Consider the following 15,796-nt stretch of genomic DNA (forward strand, 5'->3'; position numbering starts at 1 on the left):
TGTTTCTCTCTTTCTTTCTGAAATCAAATATATTTAAAAAAAAGATTCACATTGGACTTTTGAAAGTGGTAAAAATTTCCTCTTGATTTAAATAAAATTTGATTTCTTTTTAATCCTCACCTGAGGACATTTTTCCATTGATTTTGAGAGAGAGTGGAAGGAAGGGGAGAGACATGAGAAACATCAATATGAGAGAGACACATCGATTGGTTGCCTCCCACCCCCACCCTGACCAGGGCCAGGGATTGAGCCTGCAACAAGGTATGTTCCCTTGACCAGAATCAAACCCGGGACCTTTCACTCCACGGGCCAACGCTCTATCCACTGAGCCAAACTGGCTAGGGTAGATTTGATTTTTAAAAGTAAATTGAAATGCAAAAAATGAATTGACTTAGGAAACTCTGACTTCTAGTCCCAGGAAACCATCTATAAAGTGAGGTATGCCTATAAGCCTATTTAGATAAAAGGGGTTAGGAGAGGGCAGATTTCTAGTTTGGGGGAGAGTGGGTGGAGCAGTCAAGAGATGATGATCCCTCAAGGAGTTAGTCTCCAGGTTTAGCCATGAAGGACCAGGTCTCTGAACCCTTGTCTCTGTTTGCAGTAAATGTCCTTTCTGCCTCCCTCCTTGATCCCCCACAGGACTAATGCAGTTCTGGGAGGGTGGTGGTAGTATATACAGGTGTTTTTCCAGGTAGAGTCTATCCCACATGTTTATGTGTTCACTCCTTCAACAATGATTTACTAAGTACCTATGTGAGCCAGACTCTATGCTAAGCTCTGGAGATATAACCAAGATCAAGATATTAAAGCAGGGGTAGGCAAACTTTTTGACTCGAGGGCCACAATGGGTTCTTAAACTGGACCGGAGGGCCGGAACAAAAGCATGGATGGAGTGTTTGTGTGAACTAATATAAATTCAAAGTAAAGGAGCGGAGGGGAGAGCAAGAGAACCCTCCGCTCTTTCGGCTCCGTGGGCTGGATAGAACAGCCGAACGGGCCGGATCCGGCCCGCGGGCCGTAGTTTGCCCACGGATGTATTAAAGCCATGATTTCGTCTTCCAGGAAGTGGCAGACCAGCAGGGAGACCTAAGAAAGAAACAGGCTTGGAAGGGTCAGGAAAGTCTTTAAAAAATAATGTTATTGATTTCAGAGAGGAAGTGAGAGGGAGAGATAGAAACATCAATGATGAGAGAGAATCATTGATCGGCTGCCTCTTGCATGCCCCACACTGGGGATCGAGCCTGCAACCCGTGCATGTGCCCTGAGCAGGAATCAAACTGTGACCTCCTGGTTCACAGGTTGACACTCAACCACTGAGCACACTGGCCAGGTAAGGGAAGTCTTCATAGAGACCAGGACCTTCCCAGAGGGGAAAGGGGTCAAACGCTGTGGGCAGACCACAGCTGGTGCACACAGAGAGGTCTGGAGGGGTGAGAGAGAAGTTTGGGGAACTAAAAGGAGTTTAGAGCATGGAGCAGGAAATACAAGGCTGAGAAAAATCACGTACTTGTTAGTAGTTCCAATTTGCTTGTTCTCTGATATGCATGGCTTTCCTCCCTTCACCTACCCACTCCATTGCAAAGAAAGCAGAATTTAATTTAGAAGAATCAGGTTTTATTTAGTGATGTGAACATTAAGAATATGCCTACATCGCTGAAATATTCACAAAGGACATGATCATTCACACTCATACACATAGAGGAAGTCTGCTGAATAAAAAAATGCTCCTTTAGTCATCCAAACTGCTGTCAGGGACAGCAAAGTGCTTGCTTATTCCACTGGGAGGCTTCAGTCTTCATGAATGTTGAATAGTTTAGCTACTTCATTTAGATCTTCATGTTGCTCACCATCCTTAATGATCTGAGGGAGAGGAACAGCGGGTCACTAACACTCTACGTGCAATCTGGCCGGGCTGCACAATGGGGCAGCCTGGGCCAGTCCCCAATCACACTGGGAGGGAGTTGTGGGAACAGCTTTCTACTAACCCCAAATGAGCATGTGCCAACTCCGGGGCTACCCAGCCAGATCCCGAGTGAAATAGAAACATTGCTGAGCCAAGGCTGTATCTTTGTTCTGCTCAGGTACAATCTGACTTGGGTGCCTGGTCAAATGGTACCTGACCAGGGCACCTGATGAAGTCATAGGAGCATATTCCGGCTGCTCCTCCCATCTTCCTAGGAGCTCTGAAAGGCACTTACCTTCCTTGCTATCGGCATTCGGTTGAAGATGTTCCACAGCACAATCCCCACCACCACTTTGTCCCTGAGGTAGAAGATAACACCTTTTCCGTAGTCCTCCCCTTCGACAGGGACCTGGGGCACCCCAGGGTTGCTTGGAAGAACAGGGATTTCTGTGGCCTCCGACTCTGTCTCACTCTCTGATCGAATACCAGTCCCTGTGGCCAAACCCCAAAACAAACAAAACAAAACAGTTATATGAGCTTGGAAAATTCTAGAAGTATCTTTTGACACTTGCTTCAAGCTGCTTTAGATGATTTGTTTCTCTATGCCCTCTCAGTAAAGACTGGCCTTTTTCAGCCCCTCTTCATTGTCAAAGGCAACGAAAGCTCTTCTTTGTCAGCTCTTGGGCATTGCATCAGTCTGATCCAAAACTTCCCTCCCTTCCCATCTCATGTTATTTTATTTAAATATATCTTTTATTGATTTCAGAAAGTAAGGGAGAGACAGAGAAACATCAATGATGAGAGAGAATCATTGATCAGCTGCCTCCTGCACACCCCACACTGGGAATCGAGCCTGCAACCCAGGCATGTGCCCTGACCAGGAATCGAATTGTGATCTGCTGAGTCATAGGTTGATGCTCAACCACTGAGCCATGCCAGCTGGGCTCATTTTAAATTTATACTATGGATATTTCCTGGTATCTGGATTTCTTCAAATTGCAAAAGACTTGCTCTTGTCCTCTGAGAAACATTCTAGAGTTGCATGGTCCAGTACAGTAGCCACTAGCCACATATAGCTATTCTAATTAAAATTAATCAAGTTTTAAAATATTTTAATTAAAATGATATAAAATGTGAAATTCAGTTTATTTGCAGTAGCCACACTTCAAGTGCTAAACAGCCACATGTGGCTAGTGGCTAATGTATTAGAGCAGAGACAGATGATGCTATCAGAATGAAAAGGTCTACTGTACAGTGCCACTAGGAAGACAGTCTAGCCAAAGCAGAAGGCATTTCCATATGGAAAAACCACTGTGGAGGTGTTTCCTCCTGGTGGGAGTGGGGTGGGACAGGGGGTGGCGTGGGGTGGGACAGGGGGTGGCATAGAGAGGGGGCACCTTGTCCTCTGAGAATAACCAAGTTCTAAGTAATATTGACCAGTGGACAGAGTAGTGACCTGGAGTTGAGAAGTCTTCGGGTCCCTCTCCTGGATCCACTTCCCAGGAGAGGTCAGAATTAAGGAGTGGGTGTATGTAATCAACTTGGATTACACAGAAAAAGGACCGACATCCTATATAATAAAAGCCTAATATGCAAATCGACCAAATGGCTGAATGACATGCAGAGCAACTGGTTGGCGGGGGGCGGGGCCCACAAGTGGGTGGCACCAGGCCAGACAAGGCGGGTGCAAGTGGGGGCCCTCCAATCGCCCCACTGGTCGCCCCGCAGAGGGAGTCAACCAGTGGCAGCAGCGGGGGTGGAGCCAGTGAACGAGCGGCTCCAGACCAGCCAAAGTGGGTGCCAGCAGGGGCCCCCGATTGCCCCGGTGGTCACCCCACAGATTGGCCCTGATCACCAGCCAGGCCTAGGGACCCTACCTGTGCACGAATTTTGTGCACCGGGCCTCTAGTATCCATATAATGTCTTGTTTTCTCCTTCTTAAAGAGCAACTTGTCCTTGAAACACCTCTGATAAGAGTACACAGAGGTTAAGTAACTTCAGCCAAGGTCATGAAAGGGAGAGAGAATAGGCCTGGAAGTTAATGAAAGATATGTGGGGGAGAAAAATTCATTCCGAGAGAGTTGCCTCCCATCTAAAGAAAACCTGGCATTAAGATCTGATAAATGGAATTAGAAGCAGCTCAAGAATTATTCAGCCCTGTTCCCACTACCCAGGGTCCATGGAGAATAGCAGGCCCTAAACAACAACAAAAAAACAAAACCAAAAACGAAACAAAAAACATCTAACAAGTTTAGGTTTCCTTTATCAGGCAGGTCTTCCTATTCCCTAGAGACAAACTAAACAACAGAGTAGCTGAGATAGCCACTGCCCAGAATCTAGGATGGAGACCTACAATATCTATGCCTAATGCATTGACCAGGATACCTGATTTTGCCAACTCAAATCACTAGTGAGGACTTTGGGTTTGGTTTATTTATTTATTTTAAATATATTTTTATTGATTTCAGAGAGGAAGGGAGAGGGAGAGAGAGATGACAGAAACATCAATGATGAGAGAGAATAATTGATTGGCTGACTTCTGCATGCCCCCTACTGGGCATGTGCCCTAAGTGGAAATCGAACCGTGACCTCTTGGTTCATAGGTCAATGCTCAATCACTGTGCGGTGCTGAGAGAAGTGGTTGGCTGTCCTTACCTGACTGCTCTGTGGCAGATTTCGGGTTATCTTGTGCAGATGCTTTTGCAAAGACACCAACCGTGGGCAAACTACTGTCCACAAGACCAATAGCTTCATAGCCAACATCAGGGCCCAAATCACTCCTAAGGAAGGAGAGAGAAGAGGTTGCTCTGTGATGGACTGTAAAGAATTACACAGTAGGACATTTTTCTCTAAGACACCACACTTTTATGCCAACCAAGGAACTTGGTATGTGTGACAAAAAGAGAAACGCCAAATTGATCTGTCTCCTGCTAGGGCACTTGGGAACAATCGTGAAAAAGCATGGTTCTCCCAAACAACTTTTATTTTCCTTAAGAAGCCATTATACATATCACATATCCATACAACATTCTACACTTTCTTCAATTTAGTCATGCTTTTATCCCATACCACATTTGGGGAGTGATGGGTTCCCCTCATTTACTATTCACTACCTTTCTTTAACTCATCCTAAAACTGTCTTTTAGAAGTTTTAAAGAGTGATCCATATTTATGGAATTCGGAATCTGGGGTATTTTATGGTTTCATTTACTGACAATTTTCCATCTTAGCCTTCATTTTTTAAGGCCAGAATGCTTTCTATAAAGGGGTACCTCCACCTAGTTGGTCATTTTAACTGTTCTTCTTGGAAAGTTTCCCTATCACTGTCGTACTGTTCTTAATATGCTAGGAACTTCACAGAATATTTGCAGCACAGACACACCATGGTGTGTAATCACCTAGGGTGCTTGAGCTATTCTGTTTCTGGTCCTCTACATTTTGTTATCTTCTTGGCCACAGAAGTTCACTGAACTGGTGTCTTCAGGGAACAGTCTACAATGACTTCTTGCTTTCTGTTCCTGGGACCTAGCTGATAATTGTATAGCTGTGGACTATTTGTTTCCTAGCTGCATTATCTTACATGTATTTATTTTATTTATTTTTTATTTTTTAAATAAATCTTTATTCAGATTATTACAATTATTTCTCCTTTTTCCCCCCATAGCTCCCCTCCACCCATTTCCCACCCCACCTTCTGCCCTTACCTACCCCCCACTGTCCTCATCCATAGGTGTATGATTTTTGTCCATTCTCTTCATGAACCCCCCATACCCCTTTCCCCCTGAGAATTATCAGTCCACTCCCTTTCTATGCCCCTGATTCTATTATATTCACCAGATTATTCTGTTCCTCAGGTTTTTAATTCACTTGATTTTTAGGTTCGCTTGTTGATAGATATGTATTTGTTGTTCATAATTTTTATCTTTACTTTTTTCTTCTTCCTCTTCTTTAAGAATACCTTTCAGCATTTCATATAATACTGGTTTGGTGGTGATGAACTCCTTCAGCTTTTTCTTATCTGTGAAGCTCTTTATCTGCCCTTCAATTCTGAATGATAGCTTTGCTGGGTAGAGTAATCTTGGTTGTAGGTTCTTGCTATTCATCACATTGAAAATTTCTTGCCACTCCCGTCTGGCCTGCATAGTTTCTGTTGAGAAGTCAGCTGACAGTCGTATGGGTGCTCCCTTGTAGGTAATTAACTGTTTTTCTCTTGCTGCTTTTAATATTCTCTCTCTGTCTTTTGCTCTTGGCATTTTAATTATGATGTGTCTTGGTGTGGTCCTCTTTGGATTCCTTTTGTTTGGGGTTCTGTGGGCTTCCTGGACTTGTAAGTCTATTTCTTTCACCAGGTGGGGGAAGTTTTCTGTCATTATTTCTTCAAATAGGTTTTCAGTATCTTGCTCTCTCTCTTCTTCTGGCACCCCCATAATTCTGATGTTGGTACGCTTGAAGTTGTCCCAGAGTCTTCTTACATTATCTTCAACTTTTTGGATTTTTTTTTTTGCTTTTTGCTTTTTCGGTTGAGTGTTTTTTGCTTCTTTGTATTTCAATTCTTTGACTTGATTCTTGTGTTCCTCTATTCTGTTTCTGGGTCTCTGTATAATATTTTTTATTTCAGTCAGTGTATGTTTAATTTCTAGTTGGTCCTTTTTCATATCTTCGAGGGTCTCGTTATATTTATCGGCCTTTTCTAGGATATTCTTAAAAAGTCTTATAACCGTGGTTTTGAATTCTATATCCAGTCATTTGTTTTCCTCCATTTCTTTCGTTTGTGATCTGATTCTTTGACCCCGCATTTTCACTGATTCCCTGAGTTGGTAAGGTAGATATTTGTGCTAGGTTTCCAATATGGCCCAGTGGGTCTGTTTCCCCAGTTAACCTGAGGTGGACACTCTTGGTGCACCCCTTTGTGGACTATGTGTACAGCCTTGTTGTAATTAAGTCTTTATTGTTGTTGGTATCACTGGGAAGAATTGACCTCCGGGCCAGTTGGCTGTAAGGATCAGCTGTGTCTATGCTGGGAGAAGTTCGGTGCTGGAGACAGCCTTATAGGATTAGACTTGCCAAATTGCAATAGCCTCTGTGCTCAGCTTGGATGGGGTGGAGTCTCAATCTTGGCTTCCTGTCAGCCTTGCCCTTGCGCGCATGTGCGCTTTCAGTCCTCCGCCTTCCCCGGCTCCCGAGTCTCCGCCCGAGAGTCCAGACTCCCCCCACAAGAGCGTGGGTCCCCAGGGGCTCGCCTGGAACTGGGGTTCACTGCAGTCAGAACTGGGGCTCAGTGCAGTCAGAATCCTCTGACTCCCTTCCACTAGGGAAAGCCTGTGGCAACTTCCGCAGCCTTTGTGCACACTGGCGCGCGCGCGCGTGCGCACTTTCAGTCCTCCGCCTTCCCCGGCTCCCGAGTCTCCGCCCGAGAGTCCAGACTCCCCCCACAAGAGCGTGGGTCCCCAGGGGCTCGCCTGGAACTGGGGTTCACTGCAGTCAGAACTGGGGCTCAGTGCAGTCAGGATCCTCTGACTCCCTTCCACTAGGGAAAGCCTGTGGCAACCTCCACAGCCTTTGTGCGCACTGGCCCGCGTGCGCCTTCAGACTTCTGCCTTTCCCAGCTCGAGTCTCCGCCCAAGAGTCCAGACTCCCCCCGTAAGAGCGTGGGTCCCCAGGGGTTTGCCCGGAACTGGGGTTCAGTGCAGTCAGAACTGGGGTTCAGTGCGGTCGGAGGCTTCCTTCCCCCTTCCGCCAGAGAAAGTCAGCCAGGCTCTCAGCCGCCCTTCCTCTCTGCGCGCACAAAGCCCCTTTGCTGTACCTCCAATTCTCTGTGAGCTTTTCTCTTTCCTTCTAGTTGTAGAATTTTCACTCAGCCAGCTTTCCTGTGGTTCTGGATGGTGTCCATTCTGTCTTTTAGTTGTAGTTTTGAAATTATTGTGCGAGGCAGCAGTTTAGGTGTTTACCTATGCCGCCATCTTGGTTTCTCCTATCTTACATGTATTGACCCTGAAATCCATCTGTTATGTTTTTGTTGCCCACTCAGAAAACTGTATGTGATCATCCTAAAATGTATTCTCCTCAGCTGAGAATTTCCATTAGAGGTTTCTGAAACATTGAAGTTTCTTAAGTACCCCATCTTTCAAATCAACAAGATGAGAGTGTGCCCCAGTACTCAGGAATGTCCATTGGTAAGTTTTTGCTACCCAGAGAACTGCCTATATACGCCTGACTTTGAACTCTTGATGTTAAGGGTTACAGATGAGTAGGCTGCCTTTTTTGTCAGCCTGTTAGGCTCATTAGGGTTAGCAGCAAAGAAAAAATTAAAATATACTGCTGTCTATACCTAAACAGTACACTTTTGTACCACCTACTGTAGTTTGAATCCTGAGTTATTTTAATAGGAAGTGCCAATGCCCTCTCTGTTCATTCACCTAGTCTAAGCTATGCCAAATGGGACCCTTTTACCAGAACTGATCTGGGGTAAAATGTGTGGACATGAGAAGGAATCCCCCCAACCCGTCCCACATAAATCTAACTGACCCACAAGGAAACCAAACCATAACTCTGGTTCCATTAATTCTGTGTTCTAACTGGTTGAGTCCTCAAGGCACAGAACTATTACCAGAACATTGACTGATGCCAGTATGGCTTAGCAGCTCCAGTCATATTTTCTCCAGCCAATCTTCCGCTCACAACAGCATGATCATGGTGTTCTACCCGCCTCCTACCCAATTTTATATCGTAGAAGCATGCGGCATCTCCTGCCTTTGGAGACAAATACATTACATGAGCACATGATTAAAAAGAAAAAGCAAGTTAAAGACAGAACATAAACTTTTGGGGTTCAAAAATGCTTGTGACATCAACTAATTAATACTTCCATCTACAAGCCAGAATCATATATACACTATCAAAAATAGCTGAGATTCCATTTTTAAAAACTATTCTGTTTCCACAAAGCTAACTTAAACCTTCTATGCTCTAGCTCATACCTATTTCTTCTCATTCTGCCCTTAACAGAGACGGAATATTTAATAACTACGATTTGCAGAATATTCTTTCCTATGTGTGGAAACCAGTTTTTTTAGATGTGACTGCCTCTTACCTAGAAATCTTTTTGAAGATAAGATTTTTTTTTGTTGTTATTTGGTATTCATTCATTCATTCAACAAATATTTATGGAATATTTCTTCTGTATAAAGCATTATACTGTCTGGGTTGCTGAGACAAACCTGGCAGGGACCTTGCCCACAAGGAGTGTATAACCTAGTTGAGGAAGGTACAGTATTGCTCCTCACAATGCAAACAAGAAATGTGCCATGTGAGAGGTACAAATCAAGTGAGCTCAGTGTTTCACGGATGGAGAACCCTTGGCTGGAGGTAAATGAGGCCAGTTTCATAAAGCAGGTGGTATAACCCTTTGCTCACCTTTGTGGCTATTCAGATTTCCCCAAAGACTTCCCTAAAGATCAACACATGGGCAATAATGCAATAAATTATGAAAACCTCTTAATGGAATATTATGCAGTCATTAATCTGTTTACAAAATCTGAAGCAATATGGAAAATACATTAAAATGTTAAGTGAAAAAGAGAAGAATACAAATATTCATACATAGTATGCTCGCCATGACCATCTATGACAAAGGAAAAAAAAAACTATGCACAAGAAAATGAAGGAAAGGAAATACACACACAAAAAACATACATGGTGGGGATGGGCTAGAAGAGGTCAATGGGGGAAAAAAGGGGACATATGTAATACTTTCAACAATAAAGATTTAAAAAATAAATAAAAGGAGAATAAAAAAATAAACAAACAAAACCTATACAACACAAACAGTGGTTGCTACAGGTGATTTCTCCCTTTCTCCTACTTGTTTGTCTTCCACATTGAGTGTGTTTTTCTTTTATAACAAGTTAAAAAAAACAACACTCAGTACACTTTATCTTTAAAAAAAAAAGCTTTAAGGGAAAACACCTTTTAATGTTCCTATGTCCTTCACTGCAGAGTCCATAATCAAACACAATACATTTGTAATGATTTAACAATGGGGAAATTACCTCATGGTTCCTACACACTATAGTGTTGTTTATGCCACAACAGATTTTTAAAAACAGCTAAAAATAGTTCTCAAGGAAAATGAAATTGGGAGTAATTTTCCTTTCTAGAGAATGTCATCAAATTGCCTCATTCTCCATTCCCTGGACTCATGTTCAGGCAAAGGGAACAGCAGATCACTCTGAAAGCCATGCACACGCCCGCCAGGGTAATGCCAATGGCTGCTGCCAACAGCACTGGAAGAGCTCTAGTTCTCTAGGCATGCACACTGCTCATTTCTTTCTCCACTAGTTTGCAGCATGAGACCATACCTGTTCTTGTAAAGCAAGCAGTTCATAAGTATCTGTTCTCTACTCTTGGCCTCCAAATACTCCGATCCTATTGTGGTAAGCTACTAATGAGCTTTAGCACCCCATCGGGCAGACTTGCTCCTAGGCTGGGGACAAGGAACCATGCCTGGTCTCGCTGTAGCATACTTACCACCCAAATGTTAGAGCGTGCTTGGAGCTCTGCATTTACCCGGAAGCCACCGAAATCTGAGTCTATTTCTAGTCCACCAGTCTTAGCCAACTCAACATTGGGCTCTAAGCCCACAGCTGCCACTATGTGGTCAGTTTCTACCTGAGGGAAAAGAGAAATAATTTGGTCAGTTACCAGTTTCCAAGAATGCCTATGGACATAGTAACTGCATGTGATGTCATTAAGAACTGGGGGTTTACAAAAAAAATCATTGGTTAACTCTGATAAACAGATTTTTTATATATATGTATATTTTTTATTAATTTCAGAGAGGAAGGGAAAGAGATAAAAACATCAATGATGAGAGAAAATCATTGATTGGCTGCCTCCTGCACGCCCCAAACTTGGGTTCGAACCCACAACCCGGGCATTTGCCCTGACCAGGAATCAAACCATGAACTCCTGGTTCATAGGTCAATGCTCAACTACTGAGCCATGCCGGCTGGGCTCTGGGAAATGGATTTTAAGTTCTATTTCATAAAGTACCCCTGCCCACATACCCCATATCACTTGAAGAGAAATCTGCCACCCTAGTCAGATATCAAAAATTTGTGATGTGATAGGAAGGGGCAATGTGAAAGTGGGTCACAGGTGTTTACTCTGGCTCTCACCATTCTTATTTTAATGCATGGACAGTTCATTCAGAAATCATGACAGTTTAGTGGTGGCTGCCAAGAAAACTAATCTGCTGGTATCAAATGAAGGAGTCAGAATGAGGAAAGGGGAGGGAAGGGCTAGAAGGTCTTCTGGCAGCCTGTCTCCCCCTCCTTACCTTCCGGCCATCTTTCAGCTTGATGAGTAACCTGCCACCGCTGACTCCAACTGATTGCACAATGGCATTGGGCAGCACCTTCACCCCCTCTGTGAAGGCAAACAAGACCTGAGGTTGAGCCGGTGAGCCTAACAACTTCATGAAAAACAGGGAAACTGACTAGAGAGAAGCCCAATGTCACGAAACCAGTAATCATCAGTATGCAGGCAGTCTTGGAGAGCCGCAAAAAAACCTATACTCGTAGTTCATTTTCAGCACTTCCAGGAATTTGGTGCATCAGATTCAGAACCTACATGAACTTGGCTGACTGGAGAATGGTAGAAACATTTAATATGCCTGGTGATATGGTTTATGTCAAAAGGGTTCCCAAAGAAGCAAACATTGCATTAGGCCTGAATCAAAGGAAAGTGTGGCAGCATATGGAAAGAGTCCCACTACCTCGTCTGACTTTTTCCATGGTCCAGTTGCTGAGGTATTCGGGGAGGACCTTTCCCATATTTCCTTTCTCAGGGAAGAGTTGAATCACTTCGGTGCCTGAGGCCTGAGCTGGGAAAAAGAAAAAGAGTAGGTTTAGCAGGAGGCAAAAGCCAGCCCTAAGACTGGAAGAGAAGTAAAGGACCAACAGGCAGGCGGCCATTTAGTACGGCCATTTAGTACAGAAAGGACAATGTTCTGACTCAGGCCAGAGCTCCCATATGTGGGGCACTGGGGCACGAGGGCATTCACAAAACAAATACAACAGATGCCAGAACTGCTGTCCCTGGATGTGACTACATATTCTCAACACAGCGCACTTGCACCCAGGCCTCACCTCGGGCTTACACAAGTGCCTTGGGACCTCTGAATAGTGAGCACCCCCCTGAGAATATGCTCTGATTTCACACAACTTAAGAAAAATGGTTGCCATGAAACATTCAAGCCATAACTCACAGATATATCATGCTGGGAACCACCATGTGTCTGAAGGAAGTTTTTGACTATTACAGGGAGCAGCAGTTCAAAGATATGTACACCTCTGCAATTTACACTGCTCTTACCATCTTAATAATTCACTTTGCTTAATATTTTATTTCTAAGGAATCTTGCCCTGGAGGCTAGAGGAAAGGAAAGAAAGCACTGCTGCTCGATTGCTCAAATGGCAGCTTTGTGGTCACTAAAGGATTCCCTCATCAGAACTAGTCTCAGAACTAGCTTTTCACCGTATAAACCTCAGTCAAACTCTTTTGACTGATTCTGGCAAATGCATCTCTGGAATTTGTGAAAGCCCCCAAAAGCATGTGATATCAGACCAGAGAAGAAAATTGAGGTCACCCCAATACTCACATTTTCTGCCAAGAGCACAGGCCAGTTCACTACCAAGGAAGCCCCCACCGATAATTGTAATCGACTTGACTTCTCGGGAAATCTTCTCTAAGGTTCTAAAGTCTCCAATCTGCAGGATCACACCAGTTTAGTTCATTGATTTCCCAAAGGGCATAGGATGATAATACCAGGGCATATTTTATGCTAAATCTTTGACAACAGTAATTTGCACATAAAATCTCCTTGTATAAAGTGGCTCAATTATAGCCCATATGCTATTTTTCAGCATTAAAGTAGTGTTCTTATTGTAATACCTTTAATATTAAAGAATTACATCGCTTATGGGGGGCATTGGCTTCTAATATAAGTAAAGCCTGGAACATTATTTCTAGAAATAGGTTTTGTAGCTGAAATGCCTAAGTTTGAAATCTAACTTAGCCATTTATTGCCCAAGTCACCTCACCAAGCCACTTACCCTTCTATGCTTCAGTTACATCTACTATAAAATGAAGAAAATAACTGCAACAGTTGATTTTATAATGAGAAAAAAATAGATGACATGTAAATAAAGCACTTCCTAACAGAAAACTGCATCCATATAAAATGCTAGACAGAAGATAATTTTATTATTGAATTATCGGTTTTTTATTTGAATGATCAGAATAGGAAACCCCAAAGAGGATAGGTGACTTTCTCAAGGTCACACACTTGTTAGTGTTCTTTTTTTATAATTGGAAGATGAGTTTATTTTTTTAAATATGTTTTTATTGATTTTTTTTAGAGAGAGATAGAAACATTAATGAGAGATAAACTTCAATCGGCTGCCTCGGGCACATCCCCTACTGGAGATGGAGCCCACAACTGGGCATGTGCCCTGAGCTGGAATCCAACGGATGACCTCTTGGTTCATGGGTTGACTTTCAATCACTGAACCACATCAGTTGGGCTTGTTAGTGCTCTTTAACTATATATGTCACATTTCAGAATAGCCCATGTTATTGATGTATATTTCTTTCTCCAGTGTCACACTCAATCTGACAAAAGTGGTTCTCAACTGGGGGAAGTTTTGTCCCTTCACCCCAGGGGACACTTGGCAATGTCTGGAGATATTTTTGGCTATCACAACTGGGGGTGGGGAGGTGCTGCTTTTAGCTAGTGGGTAGAGTCCAAGGACATTGCTAAACATCCTACAATGCACAGGACAGCCCCTCACAGCAATTATCCAGCCGAAAATGTCAGCAGTGCAAAAGCTGACAAACTTATTCTGCCCAGAACTTCAAGGACAGTACAAATCTTTTCAAATATCCATAGGAGTAGTTGGAAATTTTCAGCAGTTTTCATAAAGCAAAGCACAGTGATAAGAAGCAAACCCTCTTTCTTTCTTTCTTCACTTAGGTACTCTGAACCTTTCTCTCCAAAGTCTCCACTATTGAGCTTGCAATGAAAAATGCCAAGGGGCTCTAAAGCAGTGGTTCTCAACCTTTCTAATGCCACGACCCTTTAATACAGTTCCTCATGTTGTGGTAATCCCCAACCATAAAATTATTTTCATTGCTACTTCATAACTGTAATTTTTCTACTGTTAAAGCATCATAATGTAAATATCTGTGTTTTCTGATGGTCTTAGGCGACCCGGCTAGCGGTCACGACCCACAGGTTGAGAACCGCAGCTGTGGAGCCTAAGACCATCGGAAAACACAGATATTTACATTACGATTCATAACAGTAGCAAAATTACAGTTATGAAGTAGCAACGAAAATAATTTTATGGTTGGGGGTCACCACAACATGAGGAACTGTATTAAAGGGTCGCGGCATTAGAAAGGTTGAGAACCACTGCTCTAAGGAGTTCCAATGACTCAAATGCATCAGGAAAAAACAACTATGGAAGGGCTGCCGGAAGGAACTATAGCAAGCAATAAAAAACACCAAATGTATTTTTCTCCTAGGAGCTTAAAACCCTTGAGTGAGGTATTTGAGGTGCAGAGAGAGGAAGTGACTTGCTCAAGGCCAAATAACCAGTCTGTAGAAGAGGCATAAAGAGAACTGGAATCTCCCAGTTCCTGGGTGAGTACTTGGGGACCACAGGATTATGCTACCTCTTCAAAACCGACTCAACGAAAGCACTAAAGCAGACAATTACCTTTCTGAAAAGTGTTGTTCTACTCTTCACCTCTGCTCCAGCCCTATCAATGGCAGACAGAGTTCTTGGAGTGCCTCCTGGAAATAAGAGGAAAACCCTTTAGCCCAATAAGCAGGAGCTAGCCCACATGACCCCCCACAAAGGTGGTGCTGTGATGTGTGTGCTCCTGCTGGTGCCAGGGCAGCACAACTGGATAGGAAGCTTTGTTATTTGCAACTCTGCTCACAGCAGGCTTTTATTCATTTCCTTTGAGAAGCAGATTTAAGATTGTCTCTTCAAAGGGCCCCGCCCTCCTCGCAGATGGTCACAAGGCCTAACTTTTTGCTTCCCCTTTCTCTTCCACTAGTTTCTCACCAGATAGCATAGCTACCTTTGTTTAAGCAACTGTTTTGGTCTCCTCTCTTGATTTCTTTTTTTTTAAAATATATTTTTATTTATTTCAGAGAAGAAGGGAGAAGGAGAGAGAGATTGAAACATCAATGATGAAAGAGAAGCATTGATCGGCTGCCTCCTGCATGCCCCACATAGGGGATCTGGAATCAAGCCAGCCCCAAACCCGGGCATGTGCCCTGACCAGGAAACACAACCGCCTGGTTCAAAGGTTGACGCTCAACCGCTGAGCCATGCCAGCTGGGCTCCTCTCTTGATTTCTGATTAGAATGGGCAATGAAGCCACAAAGCTATATCACTTTCAGGGTAGAGGTCAGAGTGCAGGGGCTAAGCAGGGAGAGAAAAAAAAAGCAATCCTCTTTTATACACATCCATGCCTTTTGGGGAAAGAACGGCAAGGACAATCTAGAAATGCTGCTGATGTGATGCCAATAGTTAGCCGGACTCTGTACCAAGATAAAGACACCCACTTCAGAGAATCTGGGTTTTGGTTTTCTTAAGATTAAGTAATACCTTCTATACTAGAACTTGAATGAGCTATATATCAGAGAAGAAAGTCATCTCCAGAATTCTCACCTGTTGCAATCAAGCACTTTTCATAGGTTATTTGAGAGCCATCATTAAGTTTCACCATGTTGCCTCTCACATCTAGATGTACTACCTGGTACAGTCACAAAGACACACAACAAGATATAAGGATAAATTAGCTTTAAAACATTTT

The 15,796-nt window shown here is 43.3% G+C and overlaps 1 protein-coding gene across 4 annotated transcripts in view; it reads right to left on the bottom strand.

The window, feature by feature from the left end:
• Positions 1–1,512: 1,512 nt before the first annotated feature.
• Positions 1,513–15,796, bottom strand: part of AIFM1 (apoptosis inducing factor mitochondria associated 1) — a 35,045-nt gene continuing 20,761 nt past the window's right edge. For 3 of the 4 annotated variants that reach the window (XM_080652059.1, XM_080652060.1, XM_080652061.1), the window contains 10 exons: positions 15,652–15,736; positions 14,686–14,762; positions 12,564–12,672; positions 11,679–11,786; positions 11,241–11,329; positions 10,430–10,570; positions 8,511–8,653; positions 4,559–4,683; positions 2,199–2,395; positions 1,513–1,860 (listed from right to left, as the gene is read on the bottom strand). In XM_080652059.1, coding sequence (XP_080508185.1) covers positions 1,789–1,860; positions 2,199–2,395; positions 4,559–4,683; positions 8,511–8,653; positions 10,430–10,570; positions 11,241–11,329; positions 11,679–11,786; positions 12,564–12,672; positions 14,686–14,762; positions 15,652–15,736 — 1,146 coding nt within the window. In that variant the 3' untranslated portion in view covers positions 1,513–1,788. The remainder of the gene's footprint in view (positions 1,861–2,198; positions 2,396–4,558; positions 4,684–8,510; positions 8,654–10,429; positions 10,571–11,240; positions 11,330–11,678; positions 11,787–12,563; positions 12,673–14,685; positions 14,763–15,651; positions 15,737–15,796) is intronic. The other variant, XM_080652062.1, reaches the window with a different exon arrangement.

The sequence above is a fragment of the Plecotus auritus genome, assembly GCF_963455305.1.
Source record: "Plecotus auritus genome assembly, chromosome: X".
In the NCBI taxonomy this organism is placed as follows: domain Eukaryota; kingdom Metazoa; phylum Chordata; class Mammalia; order Chiroptera; family Vespertilionidae; genus Plecotus; species Plecotus auritus.